This window comes from Chelmon rostratus, chromosome 22 (assembly GCF_017976325.1).
Source record: "Chelmon rostratus isolate fCheRos1 chromosome 22, fCheRos1.pri, whole genome shotgun sequence".
NCBI classification, from domain to species: Eukaryota; Metazoa; Chordata; class Actinopteri; order Chaetodontiformes; family Chaetodontidae; genus Chelmon; species Chelmon rostratus.
The window spans coordinates 14,529,930-14,553,595 of record NC_055679.1 but is presented as its reverse complement, the minus strand read 5'-3'; the positions used below and the strand labels follow the sequence as shown (position 1 = coordinate 14,553,595).

Sequence of the window (23,666 nt, the reverse complement as noted above, 5' to 3'; positions counted from 1 at the left end):
AGTGCTTTTTAAACCAATTTGAGGTTTGGACGATTGGTTAAACAAAACAAATGTGCCCTCTGTAATGGTGACTATTTTCAGAATTTTGACAATCTAAATCGATTAATGTAGAAAATGAATCAGCAGATTAACCCATCATGAACGTTATCATTAGTTGCAGTCCTGTTGCCGACAAAATAGTTGAAATGCTGCAGATCAACCAACTACACCAGTAAAACAATAGCGATGTGCCACGTAGCTCAAGGATGCAGATTCATGTTTGTATTTCAACAGCTGATCAATGGGCGACATCAACGTGATTGGGAGGATTGGCCACAGCTGAATGTTACAGCACATTTTCACGTGGTCACAACCGTCGCTGGCTGGAGTCCAGCTGGCCTGCTTTGTTGCATGTCATACCACCGACCCCCCATTTCCTGGCTGCCGCTTCACCTGTCACTATCAAATGAAGTAAAAAATACAATCAAGAGAAAAAAACAACAAAAAACATGGTTGGGAAATTAGAAGGAAAAATCCTCAAAGTCCTCATAGAAACAAAACATAAAACTAAAATAATGGCACAAAAATACGAAAACACAAAAGAAAAACAGATTCTATCCAACAGGCTGGACTTGCAAGGAGAAGAAATGGAAATGAAATAAAGCAAATAGCTTGTAACACACATCAGCTCAGCACCAGGCGAGCCAAATGTTCAGCATGACAGACATAAAACCAGAGTAAATGTCCTGTTTTTTCTTTGTTTGCATGATCCCCCTGACATATTGTCGCTGGGAGCATAATATGGGTTAACCATCCGAGAATTTCCCTCATTTAGACAAAGAAATCCGATTCTCAGCAGGATCAAACCTGACAAAAAACAGATAGCAGTTAGCAGAGAACAGTGTTACCTGACTTCTCTGTTCATCCTGTTCCTGTTACCTCCAGAAGAAAACTACTGGGTTTCTGTCCTCCATGGTAACTACAGCTAATGGTTTGCACCTTGCACCCCAGGTGTAATGCAACGAAGAAGCAGCAGAGACAACCAGGGACTGAGAATTTCACTTCCAGCTTGAACACAGATATGTCCGTGACCATATTTGTGCAAATATGTGTGGTAGGGGGTGGGGAGAAATGAGAGAATTAAGGTAGATTGTCTTCCTCCTTTTTTTTCTTTCTATGCAAGTAAGACGAGGCACATGCAATGCACAGGAGCCCCAGGATGAGATCTGGCTGGATTAAAGTCTCACTTCTGGTCTTTGCCGTGGCCACGGCTCTGTTATACCTCAGCTCCATTAAGAGGGAAGTCCATACCCATTCGGAGAGACTCCAGAGGGCTCACCACAACGACTCCATCAGGGGTCAGGGAATGCTCAACAGGATGGACAAGATGGAAGCAGACATCAACAGGCTGCGTGAGTCAAAGTCTCGATCCAACAGCTGTTTTTTTTTCTGTTCTTTAACAAAATATAAAATTAGGTTTCAAGAAAAGAAACTTGATTTCATGATACTTACAACCCAGTAAGGAAAAAAAGAAGATGTCGATTCAGTCTGTGCTGAATTTAGTGGAGAAGTCAAGATTTTTTTAAAGACATTTAAGCAATGGTGGAAAGTACATTGAGTATGTACTGTACACAAGTACGGTTTTGAGGTATTTGTACTTTTATTGAGCTACATTATACTTCTACTCCACTACATTTTGGAGGCAAATATTCCACACTTCACCACATTTATCTGACAGCTTTAGTTACAAGTCACTTTGCATGTTCAGAATTTGAATCGGCAAAGTATAAATACTTGAACGAATGCAACTCAGCTATGGTGCATCAAGATACGTGACTGCATTTGTGGCCGTGTATTCCTCATGGTGTGGGGACATAAATCTGTTCACACAGTCACATTTTGAGAACTCGCCTTCCTTATGAGGACAAAGTGCAATGCCCCAAAATGGAAATGCATTATGACTAATTAATTTTATATATTTTTATAGCACCTTTCATGAAAGATTACTGCACATACACATGCACCATGTGTGAGATAAAAAAGAGGAGGAGAGGAAGGAGAGCAGGAAAAAAAAAGACACATTTAGCACAAAAACAGGGATAGAAATTAATGGGACCAAAGAGGGAGAATAGTAAGGATAAGATGGAAAATGTAGGCAGCACATGACGTAAGATGGAAATAAAGTGCAGAGGTATGGGGCAAAGTGCAAAAGTTTTAGGTCTGTATCTGGAGTTCATATAGATAAAGGCTGAAGTAAAGAGACGCGTTTTTGTCTTTCCTTTAAAATTATTCACTGAGCGGGTGTCCCTGATATCTATAACTAGTGTGTTCCAGAGCTTTGGGGCGGAATGGACAAAGGCTGCATCGCAGATTTTCAACTCCAATAAACCAGCAGCAGATGATCGCAGTGTTCTTGAAGGCAAATAGAGAACAAGGGAGGTAGCGAGGTAGCTTGGTCCTAGTCCATGAAATGCACAGAAGCCAAAGGAAGAGGTCTCTCTGCAAATAAATTAGTAGATAGATAGATAGATAGATAGATAGATAGATAGATAGATGTACTTTATTTATCCCGAGCTGGGAAATTGCAGTGCAGCAGCAGCATTACACACAGTGACATAAGTGAAAATAAGACTATAAAGAACAAACTATACATAATAAAAATATAAAAATAGCGAGCAGTAAAAAGATTATATACATAACAAAATAATAAAATAGCCAAACAGTAAACAGTAGTAAAAAGTATTGCACAAAAGGAATATTAAATGCAAATGGCAGTGAAAATTAAGTGTACCGTGACTGTAAGAACAAACTATATATAATTAAATATCGAAATAGCAAGCAGTAAAAAATTATATACATAATAATAAAATATCAAATCAGTATATCAGTATAAAGTATTATGTTTGTTCAGCCATCTGCCACTTCATGTACAGACAAAGCAGCATAATGAGGACAAAACAAATACAGCTACTCTCTTCTGTCCACAGTAAACGCAATGAATAAACTGGAGAAGAAGGAACCGGCGCCACAGATTGCGGAGGTGAAGAAAGAGAGGAAGGTGGTGAAGAAGCTCTACCCGAACTCGGCCCTGTTCAGCAAGTGGGGTGACGAGCTCTCAGAGGAGGAGCAGAAGGAGGCTGAGAACTTGTTTCAGAGATACGGCTACAACGCCTTCGTCAGCGACAGGCTGCCCCTCAACAGAGACATCCCTGATACCAGGCCCCCCAGGTGACCATCTGCTCCTGTAGGAACTAATAAAGTATCAACCCCACCTTGTTTCCACACAGGTGTTATCAAAATGATCTGTGTTATGATGTTTATTTAGTTTAAGATCCTGGTCTGTCATAGGTTTATTACTATTTGGAACACTGCACTCATTATTTTACGTAGATTACCTCTAAAATGTTTTTGAGCAATACGAGCTTTATTTAAAGAAGTCCATATTAGTGGCATAATAAATGAATTTTGAATGAAACTTAGGTTAACACCAAAAATGTTGCCATTTTTTAATACCAGTTTAGCCTTCTAATCTGTATACCTTCATTAAATATCTTGAACGATCAGTGTTTGAAATAATATTCCTGAAAAAGTTTTGAAGGACAGAAAATGAATTGGCAGCAATTTGATAAGCAATTAATTCTGAAGTAAAGTCAAAACTTTAAAGAGTCCATCTTTTCAAATGTAAACATTTCTTTTTCTTTTATGGTATTAAACTTATGACTGTGGTGAAAGTCAAAACAAGCAACATGGAGATGTTAGCTTGAGCTCTGAAAAGATGCGACAGTTTTACAATATTTTATATACCAAACAATTGATCAACTGAAAAAAATGAAATAGATGAATCAATTATAAAAATAGTTAGTTGCAGCCCTAACTAAGGTACATCTTTATATACAAATTTGTCAATCAACATTTGAACTCAGAGTAAAGTTTCCCTCTGAAAATCGTTGAAGTAGTTTGTTCAGACACAAAAAGTAAAGAAAAGTTTTTTCCTCTCGCAGGTGTGCTGAGAAGAAGTATCCGGAGGATCTGCCAAGCATCAGCGTTGTGTTAATCTACCTGGACGAAGCTCTTTCTGTCATTAAAAGGGCCGTCCGCAGCATCATAGACAAGACACCAGCCCGGCTTCTGAAGGAGATCATATTGGTGGACGATCACAGCAGCAACGGTAGTGACAAAATCCTGTTTCTGGGTCTGAGTTTGTCATCAGGCCGTAGTGGATCACTATGAGATGTACGAAGAGGTATTAAAGCCAAGATGAAGTGAAAAATGGATTTTGAGAGCACATCTCAGGTCATGTTGTGCACCTTTTTAAAAATATATGCAAAAAAATCAGTTCTTTGCATTCTTTTATCAACATCCAATCCTGTTTTCTTCCCGTAAACAAAATGTAACACGCTAACGTATTTTGGATGAACAAACCCTTTAAAGCTGAGTATTTTGTGATTCTACAATCACAGACTGGTTGGTTGATTGATTGATATGCACAACTGATTGCCAAACTTCCTGCAGAGGATTTAATGGAGAAACTGGATGAATACATCAACTCTGTCCATGAGGAGTGTCCAGGCCTGGTGAAGAGAGTCAGGCACTCGGAGCAGCTCGGCCTCACCCAGGCCAGACTGTCGGGATGGAAGGCTGCTGTAGGGGACGTGGTGGCCATCCTGGATGCTCACATAGAAGTTCATGTGCAATGGTTGGTTTGAGTGCCGGGTGATCCGAGTTGTCACAGATTAGTTGTCTTGTCGCACCTTTTTTTTCTGTTGATGTAGCTTAAGTTAAACTGTCGCTGTGTGTCCAGGGCAGAGCCACTGTTAGCTCGAATCAAAGAGGACCGGACGGTGATATTGACACCGGTGTTCGACAGGGTAAATTTTGATGACTTGACATTGACTCCGTACACACCTGCGGCAGATGCCTTTGACTGGGCTCTGTGGTGCATGTACGAGTCCTTCAGACCCGAGTGGTACGCTTTAAAGGACGCATCACAGCCTGGCAAGTAAGTTCCAATTTAAGGAATCAGTTCACCCAAATCACAAGAAAATATACTTTGACACTTGAAAAATAAGGTTTTTAATTTTCTAATTCAACGTTAGACCTGAAGATCAAAACCACTCATATCTGTTCCTTTAAAATGAAGCTGAGGCTAGGAGACAGTTGGCTAGCTAGCTAGTCACTGCTCCCAGCCAAGAAAAAGTGAGCAACACCCCAGTAAAAACTCAACCTGTTATTTTTATACCTTAATATTTGTACGGTTTGAACAACCAAGATGCAACATGGTAATTAGTCAGCTTTAGAGGGGCTGGTAGGTTGATTTTTTTTTAACCTTTGGGTAGAACCAAGCTAGCTGTATCCCCTCTGTTTCCAGTCTTTCTAATGCTAAGTTAAGCTAACAGGCTGCTGGCTGTAGATTCATATTTAACGGACAGATATGACAATGGTATTGATCTTTTCATCTAATGTTCAGCATGAAAACCAATCACTATTATTTCCAAAATGTCAAATTACTCCTTTAATGACTCCTTGATGATATCACTTTAGCTAGCTTTGTGATTTTAAAGAACAGACTCCAGTATAGGAGTATCTATCTATCTATCTATCTATCTATCTATCTACATATATGTGTATGTGTTTATATGTCTATATATATATACACAAACATGCGTATATATGCATATATATACATGTACAATCTTAGTTTATTTAGCTTGCTGTTGAAGCGTATTTGCTGATTATGTATTTCAAATTCTTAATGTGTAACACTGTGTCCTCAGGAGCCCCTCCATCATGGGGATTCTTGTAGCTGATCGCAAGTTCTTTGGAGAGATCGGAAGCCTCGATGGAGGAATGAAAATATATGGTGGTGAAAATGTGGAGCTCGGCATCCGGGTAAGAATTTCCAGATGTTCCAAAGTGTCTGTAATTAAAGTCCAAAATGATCTGTATCAAGTTTGCTGTAGATGTGGAATACATACATACATTTTGGTCTGTTTACCTGCCATTTGACAAATGTATGCTGGGATATGGAGATATAATGGAACGAAGTACATACATGGCTATGTATGTTGCTTTAGACTGCTTTGTACAGTATGTTTCCTTGTACAATGTTAACTTTTGCTAGAAATAAACTCATTGCTTGTACTATGTGTGTTAAATACCCTTAAAGTGTACGGTCTAAATATTTGCCCTTTGCCCTTTGCGTTTGGCAGGTGTGGCTATGTGGAGGAAGCGTGGAAGTTATACCTTGTTCTAAAATTGCCCACATTGAACGGGCCAGAAAGCCTTATCTCCCAGATTTGAGTGTAATGATGAAACGTAATGCACTGAGGGTGGCAGAGGTGTGGCTGGATGAATATAAATATAATGTCAACATTGCCTGGAACCTTCCCATAGAGGTAAGGGCTGATGCTTAAGTACTTTTTCCTAATTAGCCGTCATAAAAGAGTGTTATAGAGTATATGAGCAATAATGCAAAGACTGTGGTTCCCACTGATCCTGATGTTTCCAACAGAACCATGGGATAGACATTGGGGATGTGTCTGAGAGGAAAAAGCTGAGAGAGAGGCTGAATTGCAAGCCTTTCAAGTGGTATATTGATAATGTATACCCCATGCTGGAGCCTCTGCGTGACCTGATAGGTTACGGAGTGGTGAGTAGAAACAACATCAGATGTGACAGCATTTGAAGTCTTAATCTGCAGGTGCCACAGTCATCTGCCCATCTCAAATTTAGGTGACATCAGGAACATGTTGTGCCACTCTTTCTGGTGGATGCTTTACAGGCTTTCTTTGTATTTCTGCTTCTGTTGGTAGCTGATTAATGACCTGAAACCAGACCTCTGTGTTGACCAAGGTCCAATGCCTGGAAACACACCCATTTTGTATACCTGCCACCACTTCTCACCGCAGGTGTGTACAGAGATTCACTGCATGCACAAACTGTGATATTTTTTGTTTGTAGATAATTATTCTTCTTTGGTGTAGCACTGTTATTATCGCTCCAATGGACAAATCTACATTGGTGGAATCAAATCTCACAAGTATAACAGCAACCGCTGTCTGGTGGACACCGGCACTGGACTCTACCCCGGACTGTACGAGTGCAAAATAGCCCAGCAGAAGTTCCACATGCTGTGGGACTTTAAACAAGTAAATATCACAGTTTATAATATAAATCCACAACAAAGAGGGCATTCTGTTGAAAAAGAAATGTTTTATTGTTGTGTTGTATTTTGTTTTCAGAATGGACCTATCCAGAACAGAGACACAAAGAGATGTCTGGAAGTTGCGATCGGTCAAGACGGATATTATAAGCTTGTTGTTCAGCAGTGCAGTGCTCAGAGCTGGAAGATCCAAAATCTCATCAAAGACCCCTGAAAGACTGGTGGGCAGGATAATAAATGAGCCACCGCTGCACAAAAACTCCATCTCATGTCAGAGAGAGATGTAGACTGCTGGTCTGTGGGGTGGATCCACAGGAGGAACATTGTGAACTGGATCACTGAGAGGAAGTGATCATTTTTATTTAATTCTTGTTTAATTTTGACCTTATAATTTACATCTGTGAGACAAAATATTAACTATTATTGAGTAATTATTTTTTCTTGTTTTTTAAATACATAAATGTTCTCTTGAACATTTCCCGTTATAGTTTTTTGGGGAAATTCCTTTTTATGATGAACCACTTTTCTTTTTTATATTCCTCATATAATAGTGAATGCGTTGTAAATCACTTTAACGATCAGCAAGCTAGTTTATTGTAAAGTTCCTTTGTAGTTTTTCCAAGAAAAGGAAAAACAGTTCAGAAACCCCAAACACAGGACCTACCTTCCTACGTCAGATCAGAACATCCTCAGGGTCTTTTACTCTTTTCAGCCTATCCTTTACTGAGATCAGTGAAGCATGTTTAATTGAATCTGAACTGTTTAAATAAAGGCTGTCAACGGCTGATGTTTGCTTTAGTTCTATTATGTACAAGCATAATTTAAGTCAAACAGAATCTGCTGTGGTCGGGCTGTCATGAATGATCAAAGATGAAGGCATCCCATTTGTTCTGCCACATGGCGTAACCCGTGTCCTTCATATGAGCTGGCAGGGAGCTATACCTGCAGGAAGAGAAAACTTTTAATGGAAAATGAAGCTACTGAACTACCACATGTGAATATACCATCTGGGGGTTAGTTATAGGCTTTTACCAAGGATTTGCTTGGCTAAAAATATCTTTTTTTACACCATAAACTGAATCACATATTTTTTATGGCTATCAAAGCCCACTGTGAGCTATTTAACTTCCTACAGACTTTGAGTGCCATTCATTTCAGATATCAACTTGCTGACACTGGATAGGTAATTCATCCCCAAAATCAACATTTTGTTAGTGAGTCATGTAAGAAGCTACATTATTGTTGTGCTGCAACAGTTTCAAGCAGTAATCCCTTTGAATTTCTCTTTGGTGGTGCATTCAAAGACTAGAAGACAAATAAGCAAATATGGATATTGTGTAAAAGATAATGGACTTCTTAGTTCTTTCTTGGAAAAAAATGCAGCTGTTCTGGGGTCTGTTTAACGAAAGTGTTTGCAATTTGCAGATGGATTTGCGAGACCTACAGGGCTCTTGCTTGCTCATGCATCGGTCACAAGTATGTGGTTTGTTTTTATTGTGTTGAAATGAAAACATGTTACACCAGCAGGACAGTGATTGTGGGATAGAATAAACTACAGTGGTCCTGCTCATTGTAATAAAGGTATAATCACCAGACTTATCCTTTGACACAATTGCTGCCTGAAAAGTAGACGATCATAAAACATACACAGTACTTAGTAAAGTCAGGCAAAAGCATAAAAATACAAAATAAAATCAACTGATTCTCACCTGATAGAATTAACAGCCAGCTCTTTCAGAGTGCCCAGGTTTGCTTTTAACCCTCCGATGCCCACAAAGGCTTCATAGAAGTCGTAGGAGAGGCCTGTGGTGCCGAACAGAGACGGGTCATCAGAGCTGATCACCATCGGATGGCCCTCAGACATCAGCACAGCTGCAGGGTGGTTCCGAAGGTCCGATACCAGCTTCAGCACCTGAAGGGCAGAGGTCAAACACACCTGGGTACTTCATGTACGAAGACGTGCACAGGTGCCGAATCCAAATGTCCAGACTTCACCGCACTTGCAGGCTATCAGCCTTAACTAGTCCCAATAAGTCTGCAAAGTCTCAAAATCCACTCAACTGGAAAAAACTTTGACAAGGGACCGCAAGAAAACCTTCTGCGGGCTTCCAGAGTCTGCCGGGGGAGCAGACTTCAGACTGAATATGAGAGAATATGCTGAAAAATGTGGATTTGCTTGTTGTAGTCTGCAAAGCCAGAAGGCAAAGGTTTGTTTTTGTCCATCTACCATGTGAAGATCCTGAGCTGTTAATATCTATTATAGCTACAACATAATGCAGCAGACCCTGCATGTGTAACTTAGCAATATCAATACCATTAAGACCCATTCTGAAATATACTTTTCTATGAGTTACAGGGTCAGGAATTTCAATGAATCTCCATATAAACAGGTTAGATCTTGACATGGTGAGAGTGAACACCTCACATGATGTATTATGAAAGTCTGCAGGGGCCATTTGGATTGCGGAAGTATTCTTTTCTAGTGTGCCAGTGACGAGAGGTTATCTGACCTGGTTTGAGATGGGGCACAGCTCCACAGCCACGTTTCTTTTCCTAGAAAGCTCTTTGGCAAGTGGATGGTGTGCCAAAGCATAGCCGTGCCCAATGCGTGTGGTGTTGAACAAAAGGGCGTCAAGAATGTTTTGATCTACATCGGTGCCTTCATCATCTACAAACAAACACACACATTTTTAAAACTTTTGAAAAGCGCTCTGTTTTGTAATTAATAGTAATATATTTTACGCTTCTGACCGACCCACCTGTCTCCCCTGCGTGAAAGAAATATGGCAGCGTGATACCCAGTTCGGCTGGCAGAGAAAGTGCCTCCCTGAAGTACCAAAGAGTCCTCCCGCTGTTCTCCCTGCCAACCTTCAAACCACAATGTTAACTCTCGCAACTAACAAGCGAAATCATTTCCATTTTAGTCATTAAAATACTTTCAACAAGAGGGATCACTTCTTACCATGTCAAATCCTGCAACAACATCTGGGAAGTCCTTCTGCAGCTGAATGGCCTCTTTCACAGCTGCTTTGACCTCAGATACACCCAGAGCCCTAAAAAAAACAGCAGCGATAATAATAAAAGACAGAAATTAGCTCTCTGTTTGACTGAATCTTACATTAACACTGACATGATAAGATCTCTTGTGTGAAAGTTCAGCAGATTTCTTAGTATATTACTCTGGTGTTGATTTCTCATATTTATAGCTGTGAACTGCTTAAATATATGCTGACAAAATGATAACAGCTGGTGTGAACACAGCAACGTGGCAAACAACCATGTTCGCAGGTAGCCCTATACCAACACTGAGAAAAAGATTTACTCTATTGCTTCTGGAACAACGTAATTTCTCCGCATGGGATCAGTAAGGTTATATCTTATCTGCTCTTATCTTAATTAAGTAGAACATAATCAGTTAAAGAGGCTCTGCAGCAATTTTGTGTTGCATTTCCATAAAGTTGGGAAAACAGAATTTAAAGTCTATGAGTCTACATCCATGCTAGCAGCTCTGTGAGGCCGTTCTCAGGCACTGCTGTGTTTTGAGCTACATGCTAACATGCTCATAATGCTAATGCTAACCAGGTACAATGTTTACCACTGTCCCCATTTTAGTTTTGCTCCTAATGAGAGCTAAACAGAAGCCACAGCTGAGGCTTATGGGATTGACACTCCTGCAGGTTTTTGGTCATGAAGCAAAGTATCGGACATATGAAGAATTTGACCTGATGACGGCGCTAGACCAAGCTCTGGATCCTACAGTTCCCATGATGCAATGCCACAGTGTTTCTTAATCACATCGATCAAACTCTGCACCCTCATTCCCCTCATGTGGTCTCCATGCCCAAGATGACATCACTATGACATCATCAAGGTTAGTTTCTCAGACCTGACAAAGACCCTCCAGAGCTACAACAGGCACCAACAGACTGTGTTCCTATGTTGAGCAGTACTAGATGGAGAAGCACCCTTTAAATAACTGCAATAACTCCATAGCTATTTTCCATTTCCAGTAAACAGGAAACAAAAAAATGAAGAGATAATCTAATTAATTATACAAATCAAATTAACTATGTTTTTTTCCAGACTGGGACTGGTTACAGGGGAATTAGAGCTTGTTTCGCTTGGATTTTCTGTTGGAGTAATTAAAAAACTGAATATGAAAATCTGTGTTCCATTGAAGATTATGCAGTGGTGGAAAGTACATAAGAACATTTATTCAAGTACTGTATCTAAGTACAATTTTGAATACTTTCAACTTGAGTTTTTCAGTGTTCTACTTCATTTATCTACTCCACAGCATTTGTCAGTCAATTAAATTAGGCAAATGATGACTTACAAGCAGAGGACATGCGCCTTACATGCTGCTGTAATGCCCAAATTTCCCCAGCTGGGAATACATAAAGTTTTATCTTATCTTGTTGAAGTCTCTTCCCTGCAGAGATTCTTTGAACATATTGTTTTCTGTGATCTTTTTTGTCAATACAATACCTGTGTACAGAAATTATGATACGAGCCCCGAGAAAGTCCGGATGATCTGTTGTAAACTTCTTAGTAACCTCTTGAAACGTTTTCAGAGTCCAGACCTTACCGTGAATGGTTCCATCGAGCTCATACGTCTGAAACACATCAAAAGGTTTGGTTAGGTTTGAAAATATAACATTTGTGTTAATATCCACAGTCCAGAAGGGCGCAAGTATCAGACCATCTACTGATGCTGCTTTCTTTCTGAGAGGCTGAAGTTAGGGTTCAGGTGTGAACGAACAAACAAACACGAACCCTTGAGAGGCCGCTCCTAAGTTCCAGATACATGACGTTGTCAAGATGAAGCTCCCCGAGGCCCTTGTAGAAGTAGTCTCTCAGCACAGGGGCATGGGTGATCAGCCCAGCAGCTGCGATGAAAGCCTTCTCAAACTTGTCCCACACAACATCTTGGCTCGGGTACTCACCATCTGGATCCTCGGTGAACAGTGTGAGGTGCTGCATTAGACTGAAAAACAGCCAAAAACAGACATTCTGGCTTAAGCGCCCCCATTATATCTTGACTTGAAACGTGTAAGGGAGGGTGCTGTCTTACTCAACCTGTTATCAAAGCCTGCAGTGTCCCCGATTCTGGCTCTCAAAGTCTCAAGCAGCTGCCAGTAGAAGCAGTCCCATCGTGGGAAGGGCTGGCGGTCTGAGAACAGGAAGCGCACCGAGTTGTCCCACGTGAAGCAGATGTAGCAGTGCGGCCTGTAGGTGACGTTTTTCACCAGCCATTCAGCACTGACCAGAGAGGAGGTGTGGATGTGGAGGGCTGCACCTGTCACCGAGACAGCAGGATAGAGCCTCAGACTGACGTCCTGAACCTAGAACATGACCGGTTTCTATTGTAGTTTTGTAGTTTTTTGTATATGTTTGTATTTGTTTTGTGTTACTTTGTAGTTGTTTGTGTCTTCATTTTGTGACTCTGTAATTCTTCAGCATCTCTTTGTGGTTGTTTTGTGTACCTAATTATTTTCGTCTTTAATCAATCAATCAATTTGTATCTTTTTGTAGTCATTGTGTAACTTTATAGTTGTTTTCAGTCTCTTTTGTGAGTAATTTTGCCGAACTTTGAACAAAATTTTTGTCTCTTTGTGTCATTTTGTGTCTATTTGTAGTTATTTCAACTCTTTAAAGTGATTTTTGCATCTGAACCAGAACTCTCAGGTGCTCATGGTGATGAAGAGAGACTGTCTGACTCCTGTCTAAAGCTTCCTGTCAGAACAGATATTATACAAAATACTACTGCACGATATTACTGTTATTACTATACAAAGCATTACAGAAAATCATCAGAGTCTGCGGAGGTTGCATTTTATTAAAGTCATGCTTCTGTCAAACTGATTTCAAATGTACTTTCTAATATACAATAAACTACTGCGACTTAATCGATTAGTTGTAAACTATTAAATTAATAATAATCGATTAATCGGTTTGAGTAATTCTGATTTCAGCTTCTTTAAATGTGATTTTTTTAAATGTTTTTTTTCACTCCTCTATGACTATAAACTGAATACCTTTACACTGTGGACAAAACAAGACATCTGAGGACATCATCTTGGACATTGGGAAACAATGATTTCATTTCATTTTTTCACCATTTTCTTACATTTTATATACCAAACTCATTAATTGATCTAGAAAATTTACAGTTTTAGTCCTAATGTTACTGCGTTTTAATGCAATCGTACTGTAGCAAACAGTAGTGGTAAACAAATATTGGATTACATTGACTGACCCCCTGACCCCTTTAGGACCTGGCCTGTCCATCTGTGCTTACAACATCACCTTTAGGCATCTTCTGCAGCAGTTTGAAGATGGCGCTCTTCTGAATGAGAGGCTTTGCTCTGAAGAAATGAAGAGCAGGGGGGAACTCCGCGGCAGACATCTCTTTCTCCTTCAGTTGATGGAGGTAAGCGTCCAGCTTCTGCTCGGCCGCCGTCAGCGCCACCCGCCCCCCTGTCTGTCTGGATGCCTCCTGACGCATCAGCAGGTCCCTCTGAGCGGGGTCGGGCATCCCGTCAGCCACTCTTACAAACCACAGAAGGGGCACATAGGTGACCACAGCCTGGCAGATTGAGATCACCATGTCCTTATGTGCCACAGGAGGGTGCTAGAACATGATCGCACACCCTCCACAGGAGCAGGATTGTATGTATTCACTGCTGGAAAGAAAGATACTCTGTGAGACATGAACTACTGTCAGTTAAGTCCTTCTGCGTTGGCACAGAGGTCTCTGGAGTTATGGCAGCTTAGTGAGTAAATAAACTTGGCAAACTTGTTTTAATGTCATTAAATGGTAACGTGCTGCTCAGCTCAGAATACGCTGCTGACAGAGCCCATTCAGTAGCGTGACTGACAGCTTTGCTTTCTCACTTAAAATTAACCAACAAAAAAGTGAAGGAAAGTGACAAACAAGCCTCAGATCGTTCACGGAAGCTAAATAAAGAGGGAAAAACCTTAAAGCTACTTTAAAACATAAAATACTCACAAGTAAGAAGGAGCTCCTGGCGTCCTGGGTCTCAGCTCTGCCGTCTCCCTGAAGACTTGATTTGTTTTCCCACAAGAGCTTCCGCTGTCAGTCTGGCATGTCAGCAGAATACCCGGAGCAACTGGATAATTGAGGCATTTTTGTCTGACAAACACCATGTGATAAACTAATGAAAAAAGCATGAATGGCCAGAGTTGCAAAAGAAATGTTCAACATTGTACATTGCTGAACAGCGAGGGCATTGTATGAACCACACAGAGCAGTGAAGTAATACTAATGATTTCAATTTAATTAGGTTTTACCTTTCCACAATATAACATTATCAGTTTGGAGACACAATCAAAAAAAAAAAAAGAAAAGAGAAAAAACGACAACCACACATACGTATAATTTAATCTGGAAATCTCATATACATACAGTGCACACTCTGGAATGATAACCTCCACTTGTTTTATTCATGGCAGAATGATGTACGGTGGCTGGAACATCAATAAATTAACTCTAAGGTCATGTGCAGGGTTCAGTTTAGTTTCTTGGATGCTACGTTTTTCTCTGATTGGTTGGAGCAGACACCCATTAGCAACACAATGCCCCATGCAACTTAATAACACTTAATGTGGGGTCCAAGTTCATGAAGGTGGGGAAACCGTGACACAGTTGCTATGTTTGTCACGGAAACTGATCCAATTAGAGGACAACCTGTTAAACATTCAGCCAATCCGCCACTTTTAAACAGTGTAAACCAGGACCCTCAAAAGGGAAGCAGCAGAGTAAACCAGTCACGGCAGCTGTGCAGTACTGACAGCGCACATCTGTAGCATTGAGTCGGAGCGTCTATCATGTCCATTAATGCACAGAAAAATACAGCAATACATCACACGACAACAATGCGCCTCGTTTGCATCGGAAATTCGCTTCACAGACAGAGGAATGACGTCTTTTCATATGACAAAATAAAAAATAAACGGGGAGATTTTCTCTAGTACGGCGGATCCACTCAGTCCATGAACTTGCGGTTCGGGTTGGCGCCGAAGAGAGCCACTCGGATTTCAGGCATCATCTGCAGAAACAGAAACACACAGTTTATCAGAACAGCTGCGGATTGTTTTCTCGATTAATCGTTACAATTTAAAATTGTTTTGTTTGACAAAAAGACATTCAATTTACTGATGAAACAGTAAACACTCACATTCAAGAAGCTCGATCTAGTTAAGGTTTGGTAGTTGTACTTGAAAAATGGCTAAAACAGCTCAAAACAGCTGCTGATTATTTTTCTGTCAATCGACTTATCAACCGATCAATCGTTCGTTTCTGCTCTATTTAGCTACACAACTGCAGAAATATGAGGAAAGTCAAACATTTCGGAGACTATTGCTTTTAATTTCCAATTTGAATTTTATTTAACTAGGAGCCACAAAATATGACACAATATTAGAATTAAAGTAAATGTGGTTGTGAATTTGTGAATAAGAATCAGAATCATGTTTAACATCATAAAAAAACCTATAGTGGCACCTAAAAATCAAACTTTTAGTTTTAAGTTGAAGTTTTAAACCATCAACAATCAACCAAAACTAATTATTAATAGCAGCTCATAGCTTTTATTAATCATTTCTATATTATGTTTTATTTATTACTGTTGCTTTTGTTTAATTGACTTGTTTATATGATGAAAACTCAGCACATTTGATGTACTTTTTCCAAGTGAAAAAAAGTTATATGTACATAAGGCTGATGTAAAAAGCACCAAACAGTAGAAGAGTGAGACTAACACATAAATACCCATAAAACATCTGTCACTCCATCTTGTGACACATGAAGACTTTAAATGGGAGGCAACATGAGAGCTATGCTAATCTCGTTTAGCCAAAGCCAAGTTCGTCAACAACTGCACTCCTTCATTCAACAGGTAACTCAATTTTAGGCCAATAATAGTTTGTTAACCTAAAAGCCATTGCAGGACTAGTTCACTTGTATTTAATCAGGAAAGCATCAATGAGAATTAGAAAAGCTTTTTTTAAAGAGTTACCAAAAATCAAATAAAAACCATCAACACAAAGTGTCACAAGGTCAATTTAAGTAAAAGTAAAATTCTAAAATTCAATCAAAAAACTTTTGAACAATAAAATTAATAAGAAATTAATGACACTACTCCTTGTTCTGATATATATATATATATATATACATACACATACTGTATATCTTATATGGGTCCCTACAATTGCATATGACGCATAGATGGCCTCTGTGTGTGTTTTTAAACTTGAGTAGTCTTGTTCATGGTTTCAATTCACTCTATTCTCTCTAGAAAACAATAGAATTGTCAATGAAATATCCACCATGCAAGAAAACATTATAAAACATCTGTCTTATGTAGCCCCTTTCTAGACAAGGCATTGCAATAAAAGACACAATATAAAGAAAAAGAATAGGATGTCACTTAAAGCGCCACTTGCAGCTCCTCGCATGGAAAAATAAAGTTTCGGGTTTAGCTAACTAATCTTTATTTCTGTCAAATCTAGTTTACTCATCAGTGCACTTCACTTTATTGCAGATTTTCTTTCTTTGAAGTTCAAAGAGAGCTTGAACAAGTGAAAACAGATACACAGTGAGTGTTTATGACGTGTAGTATCTGCTCATGAGGATGAAACTAAAGCAATAAGCAGATGGTTGACAGTGGCTTTAGAACAGCTGAGGGGCGTTGCTGCTTCTATAATCACTGTACACCACCTGGCTTACGGCTTTGATAACACATATAACATATGTTACTACATATACCTGCCAAGGTTTCATAAAATAAGCACACAGCAACATAAAAAAGCAATAATCTAGTAATAACACATAATCAATCTGACACCAAGCAATGCACCACAGCTTCATTCTTGACCTTTCCAGCTCTTCAGTTTCTCTTTTAATAATCTCTGCATGCCTCTTTTCATTTTTATCTTCCTCCTCCATCTCGTCCATCTCGTCCCACATCCACCCTCAGCCCGCCCAGCAAATCACAATTCACGACAAAATCTGACACTTTGCAATCAAGGACCGGGACTACCTAAGGTGAACTCAAAGCCGATAACATCGGCTGTTCCTGCTTCCTACCTGCTGAGCCATGAGGTCCAGTCTGCTCTCCAGGGTGTTGGACACCTTGATCTTCCCGTCACCATTATAGAGCTCAACACCTCCAGAACTGAACCACAAAAACGAGAAATCAAAAAAAGTCTTGAGGAGTTCATTTAAGCTCTGTGAAGTCTGACTCATGTTTCAAATGTGGCGCTGCTTACACATCCGGGGAGATGAAGTTGTCCTGATCGATGCGGACCTCCAGGTTGGTCTTCACAGCTGCTTTATATATGGGAATATTCCTCTGGATGGAAGCCTGAAAGGGTCAAATTACAATTTGAATTTAGATGTCAACAGGTTACCTCACTGAGCTGCGTTTGTTTGGACAAAAGCAAACACACAGAAATGCAAACTTGAGCATGCACTCATTTACTCACCTGTACCATCTGCAAGTCCTGTTTACGGCAGCGAATAGTCACTTTGGGCTCCAGAAGTTGATAGAAGCCCTGATGTGAGACATTACAAAAATCAGATCTCAGTTTTTAATAACAACACCCTCATAAATGTATACACTTAACTGTGCACCTGGCTGAAAGAACCACAGTCTAACACAACAGCTGCACAGTTAATCCTCCCTACATGAAGCTCATAATGTTCAGTTTATGTTAAAACTGCTTTTTTTGTATTGCAACATACTGAGAGGCATTTCTAATATTATGTCCATCCCAATGAACAATGTGACAATGGATGTGACAATGAACATACTATGTAATAGCAACACTTCTCTGTATACACAGCTCAACATCACCAAGAACTGAAGCCTCCAAAACAATTTATCAATACCTCTCAAAAGAGTCCGGTCAGCAGAGGGCAGACCTCTGTCAGGCCTCTCCCCCTCCCAAACAAAGAAGAGTTCAGTCTCATTCAATTGTCCCTCCCAGCTCCCTTACAGTCAAGATGGTGGCAAAGATGGCAAGAGCGCTTAACTTCAGGAGGTCATAACATGTCAGGTATGGAACTAATCTGCAGATGCTCTGGTTCAAGATGAGACCAAACAGTTTTATGGGCCAAGGCCAAATGCCATACAATGCCTTTTGCTATGTAACCATAGACTGTATAAATAGTGGACAGAGTTTCTGGGTCTGAAAATGAACCAATGCTGTTCCTTAAACCTGCATTCTTTCTACTGACCAGCAGGAGGCGATTCAACTGGCTGCAAGAAGAAGTCAGATTTTACATAAGTTTATGAGAAAATGAACCTACTTCTCACTTGTTTGACTACCTCAGCAAACAGTTTGCTAATGAGTTTATTGAGAATACAGTAATAAATGAAACATATTAGGCTGATGGGTCCAGTAGTATGTGGGATAAGCTGTGGACAGTTGCACACGTGGACACACAACCTGGTGCAGATCCCAAAAACTGACCCTTCACGAAGGTCAAAATTACTACAGGACTGTTGTATCAGACTGCATTAGCTCCAGCCAGGGGTACCTATTAAACTGGCTACTGAGCACATGGTAGCCGAGAGAATACACTAACCTGCAAGATCAGTCCGTCCAAAAGAGCTGGATACCTGGCCGGGTCTTTAGAGACGTTACCGAGCCGCTGACGGGCCTCATTCAGCATTTCCTGAAGGCACAAACACACACAGCATTTTTATTCCAAGAGTTACACAACCCATCTCTCTTTTTTACATGAAATATGACGGCGAAGATGATGTCTGGCTGCTTACCGAGATCATATCATCGCGGGCCTTCAGCACCTTCAGTCGAGCCTGGTTCATCAGGTTTGACATCTGGCTGTTAAGTAGACAAATAACAAACACACATCCGGTCATTTTAGAGTCCTGAGTGAGACGATGTTTGTTAGTGATGGAGACTGTTTGGGGCAGGTTACAAAAGAGCCTTTAAAGGATGAAGCTGCTTAATGAAATTAGGGAAACTCTGTGTCACACACACAGATATTTCTTTGTTCTTAAAACGGCCGGATTAAGGAAGGGAGGACTTGATGTGTCTTATGACTTCTCGCCATGACTCACATTTTCTTCTGCTGCTCGATCTGCTTCTCTTTCTTCTCGTAGTACTCCATTATCTTCAGCCTCTGAGTCTGGACCAGACGGCCCTTCTCGATGTTGAACTCTTCTTCCGCCTGCAGGAGGAGACACAGTTCAGTCGGCAAGAAATCCTCCGTCACTGCAATGTTTGTGTGATCATGGATGATTCGTCTTTTCTTTAAAAGGGTTCATTTGTGACTTTAAAACAGGTTTTTCTCTAAATTTATTGTGAGTGAATGTTAAAATGTTACACTGCTTGATTTGAACCTTATAATCTACAAATATGTCACAAAACTTTCTCTACAAATTCAGCATTTACAAATAATAATCCTCATCAATCAGTGTGTCTATTTTTTTGGCATTATTCAATACACAGTTGAATTAGATCATCATAAAACGGGATGTTTTATCTTTTTTATAGTCGAAAACCTCAAAATATTCAATTCACAATGTTATTAAACAGAGAAAAACTGCTAATTCTCATAACCGAGAAGTGAGAAACATCATTAAAATACAAAAACATGTAAAACGTTAATAAAAACTGATTGCAGTGATTTGTCAATCCTTTCAACCTGTAGTCAACTGAATGCTGTTCAAAGACAAGATATCCAGCGTTCAAACTGATGAACTTTTGTACACATACTCTCATCCTGAATTTGATGTTTGCGGCATATTCCAAGAAAAGCCCGGACAGACGAATGTTTACCAGCATTACATCACCTTTTCAGTTTGAGAACTGAGGACACTAAATTACTTAAATTCCTTCCCGTTTCTTGCATCCACCTGTGACATTTGGAGCAGGTGGATGTGCCATTAAAATGCAGCTACAGTGTGCCGACCTTCCCCGACATTCTCATTGTTGTCCTGTATCGGCCCAGCACCTGTCTTTTACAGTATTTGGATTTATGTTTGCACTTCATAACAACTCATATATAATGTAATGGATTTGATTTTCTAAGATAATACAAAAAAATAACTTTATTGCCTCATATACCTATGTACTATAAGTAATTATATAAGATTGTCAGCCTTATATAAACATTATTATAACCCAGCTTCCATAGAAATATGTTTGAAGGTCCAGTGTGTAAGATTTAGAAAACTCTATTGGCAGAAATGGAATCTAATATTCATAAGACTGTGTTCATCTGCGTATAATCATCTGAAAATAAGGATCAGTGTTTTTGTTCTCTATATCCACAGAGGGAGCAGGTCCTCTTCCATGTTGCACCGCCAAGTTTCTACAGCAGCTCAGAACGGACAAACCAAACACAGACTTTTTGTTTAGTTTTGTTTTGCAAGTTTTGCGGCCACTGTGCACATTTGGAGGGCAGGAGTGACGCGAGGGGTATTCAGTTGGCTGCATTCTGCAACCTCACCACTAGATGCCACTAAATCCTACACACTGATCCTTTAAACAGCAATTAATTATCCCGTTAGTTGACCTGAATGCTCACAGTGATGCACTGATGTCATTTATAGGTTATAACCAGCAGACCCCTCTGTTAATCTCTTTCATGTGGAATCAGTGTCTATTATGTATGAAATTGTCTGATGATGTGGATTTCTGTGTGTTATCTGAGCTTGTCATATATATCTCTTCTCTTGTTGTGATCTCAACGACCCAACCTGTTTAAGTCGCAGGCTTGATTTGGATCAAATGTGGAGAAAAGATGCACGCTGGTGCCGACTATTGCACCTGCCTACATCAACATTGAGGAATGAGTTCATACATCATACATAGTTTTTTCCCTCCCATACATCTGAGACACAGCCCCAAGAGCCTCTGATAACAACCTGCCCATTTCTCTCTCCTCTAATTTCATCTCTCTATGGTTGACTCACTAAAAAAGGCATAAGATGTCCAAATACAAAAAAAAAAATCCATTCTGTCAGTGTGTGACTGTACCTTTGCATCAATTTCTTCTGCCTTCTCATTGGCCTCCTGTTCAATGAAGGCCATCATGTGCTTGATCTGCAAACAGGAAGAAAGAAACATTCATGGGCTTCCTAACAGACATCAAGTTTAGATTTCCCCACTATGTTTTCAGGGTTTTACATGCACACAGTTCCATCATGAAGTTTTATTCCTCCTGTAGCGTGAACTGAAAGTCTTGTCATCTCTCTCAGAGTGAAACCAGGAGATGATTCCTCACCCTGCTGTGAGCTGACATGTCACCACAGTAAGGAATGTTTCTGTGCATTTGGCTTATGAACACCAGACCAGAGCTTTTAAAGTACAGCTGGCTTCTGCAGCTTTGCATCAGGCCTGCTGGAGGTTATTTTCAGTGTTTGCTAAGATTTCCCATTGAAGAGTCCAGACAGTGGCTCACTCACTCCCAGTTCCTCATCAGGCCTGGCATGTGCTCATCATGTGACCGTTTGGAAATATGACCCTCCACATCTCAGCGATAACTTCCACACAACACCGGCTTCATAATGACTGCGTACTTTGCTATAACTAGCATTCTTGAGCACAAAATCAGCATCCAAACACCCTGAATGTTACAGCTAGCTTATGTTTACTTCGAGGCTAACCTACTGCAGCCCCCAATGTCATTTTCGTCGACACACACACTTCGACAGCTTATAGCTACTAGAAACATTTCTCACTCTTGTAAAAAGACAATTAGCGAAAGTCATTCGACAATAACCGAAGAGACACAGCTGAATGGTGTCATTTTTGAAGGTTAAAACGGTTCATTACCTGCTTCTGAACGTCTGCATCGCTGAGCGCCATGGTCGCAGCTGTCAAAGATCCGCGGGGCCTGCGAGGAAAAAACGCAAAACACACAAATTAAAACCATGGGCGGATAAAAGAAACCGTCGTTAGCGATAAGAAGGTTTTAATGCTGCAATGTGAGTTTTAAATCGATGGCTATTTACCCGAAAAGCACAGACGAGGAGGTATGAATTAATCGCCGCAGTCGTGACTCGTAAAGATGTCCGTGGCGGATCAGCTGATTTGCAACGTCACATGATGTTTACTTCCGGTGGAGCAGCCAATCAGGTGCGAGAACAAGAGACGCGCTTATCCTTATGTAGAATTTCTTTAACGTACAATGTCTCCTTTACTCTTAATACATATTAATATATACATTTAATGTACTGTAAATGCAATGAAATGCTTTTAGAATTCGTATTTCTAGAAATGTACACTTTATCATTGTTTTATATTGTTTTTATTTGCATTGTTTTAGTTTCGATTTTTTCTTTTCCCCTAGATTCACTGTAGCTTTATTAAGAAAACAGCTATAGTTTATCTTTTTTCATATATTAGTTCTTATACTTGAGAATGAAACAAACTAGCTAGATTCTTTTTATTCTTGTGATTCGTTTGTTTACATTATATTTTTGTATTACATTTAATTTGTTCCTGAAGAATCTGGATTTCATTTTAATTGTATTTTTTACAGTTCAATTAACAATTCACAACCTAAAATTCCATATAGTTTGATTTTGTGTAAAATCCTCCTATAGGGACGTAAGAGCCATGATACATAATGATTTTCAACAATGATTTAATACTGACCATATTTTTTTTGGAAAACTAATTAATTTTTAGTTTATCAGTAATTCTATGTGTTTAGTTGTAGGAGTACTTAAGTATAAGAGTGCAGGACACTATTATCAAGTGCATACAGTGACGGTCAAAAGCTCCATGGAATGCCAGTAAACCTTAAATTTAGAGTTTTTAATCATATCTAGTATTTTACTTTATGTGATTTTTCATTTGCTTGGCATTGCTAAAATATATCTTATTTTGCTGGTGTATTTGCAAACTCATTCTCTTGAGATAACTACATTACTCAGCTTCACACAACTTTATTAACACAGCACTTAACACACAGTCAATCCAAAGAGTTTCAGGACACAGAGTGAAAACGGAGAAGAGAGGAGAGAACAGAAGAATAGGAGAAAAAATAAACTGAAAATAGACAGGAAATACAGGTATGGTTCAGGTCAGACACTGTCACTTCACTCCTGAAAGCTAAAATGGGGAAAATCTACAGCAGGAAGGAAATTCCATAGTTTTGTGGGCAGCTATAGAGAAAGACATGATGCAAACTGTGCAAGTGTACCATATAGAAGCCTCCTGGCATAGTTTCCAGCCATGTAACATGACTTGCCAGTAGAGGGAAGTACAACATGGAAAGTTCAGCTTTAGAAATAGCTCCTCTCCCTGTCTGACATGCGTTTTCCGCTCAGTGTCACCGGCTCACAGCACACTGTGACTGACTGATCAGCTATTCGGGCAACGAACATAAAGGTCTGCAGACTGTTAACCTGAGCCAAACGCTTACCCACTGACCTCTGCTGACCTTCAGACAAACAGGTTAAAGTCTGAGACAACACTTTTTGCTGTTTATTTACAATATTCCTACTCTCTCTCACTC

The 23,666-nt window shown here is 39.8% G+C and overlaps 3 protein-coding genes across 3 annotated transcripts; 1 reads left to right on the top strand and 2 right to left on the bottom strand.

The window, feature by feature from the left end:
* Window positions 1-1,180: 1,180 nt before the first annotated feature.
* LOC121625541 (probable polypeptide N-acetylgalactosaminyltransferase 8) lies at window positions 1,181-7,355 on the top strand. Its single transcript, XM_041963658.1, has 11 exons — window positions 1,181-1,391; window positions 2,967-3,207; window positions 3,981-4,147; window positions 4,492-4,675; window positions 4,781-4,978; window positions 5,754-5,868; window positions 6,189-6,374; window positions 6,491-6,628; window positions 6,792-6,887; window positions 6,963-7,127; window positions 7,221-7,355. The coding sequence occupies exons 1-11, from the start codon at window positions 1,181-1,183 to the stop codon at window positions 7,353-7,355; spliced, it is 1,836 nt and encodes a 611-aa protein (XP_041819592.1).
* Window positions 7,356-7,986: 631 nt separating this feature from the next.
* ada2b (adenosine deaminase 2b) lies at window positions 7,987-13,778 on the bottom strand. The gene is made up of 9 exons (XM_041964282.1): window positions 13,451-13,778; window positions 12,221-12,440; window positions 11,918-12,128; window positions 11,630-11,757; window positions 10,104-10,194; window positions 9,901-10,009; window positions 9,652-9,809; window positions 8,851-9,053; window positions 7,987-8,083 (listed from the first exon to the last, which is right to left on the bottom strand). The coding sequence occupies exons 1-9, from the start codon at window positions 13,749-13,751 to the stop codon at window positions 7,996-7,998; spliced, it is 1,509 nt and encodes a 502-aa protein (XP_041820216.1). The 5' UTR covers window positions 13,752-13,778; the 3' UTR covers window positions 7,987-7,995.
* A 750-nt stretch (window positions 13,779-14,528) lies between these two features.
* atp6v1e1b (ATPase H+ transporting V1 subunit E1b) lies at window positions 14,529-22,239 on the bottom strand. The gene is made up of 10 exons (XM_041963899.1): window positions 22,156-22,239; window positions 21,977-22,037; window positions 21,179-21,244; window positions 19,255-19,364; window positions 18,949-19,015; window positions 18,756-18,845; window positions 17,651-17,719; window positions 17,435-17,529; window positions 17,253-17,340; window positions 14,529-15,213 (listed from the first exon to the last, which is right to left on the bottom strand). The coding sequence occupies exons 2-10, from the start codon at window positions 22,007-22,009 to the stop codon at window positions 15,151-15,153; spliced, it is 681 nt and encodes a 226-aa protein (XP_041819833.1). The 5' UTR covers window positions 22,010-22,037; window positions 22,156-22,239; the 3' UTR covers window positions 14,529-15,150.
* Between the last annotated feature and the right edge of the window lie 1,427 nt (window positions 22,240-23,666).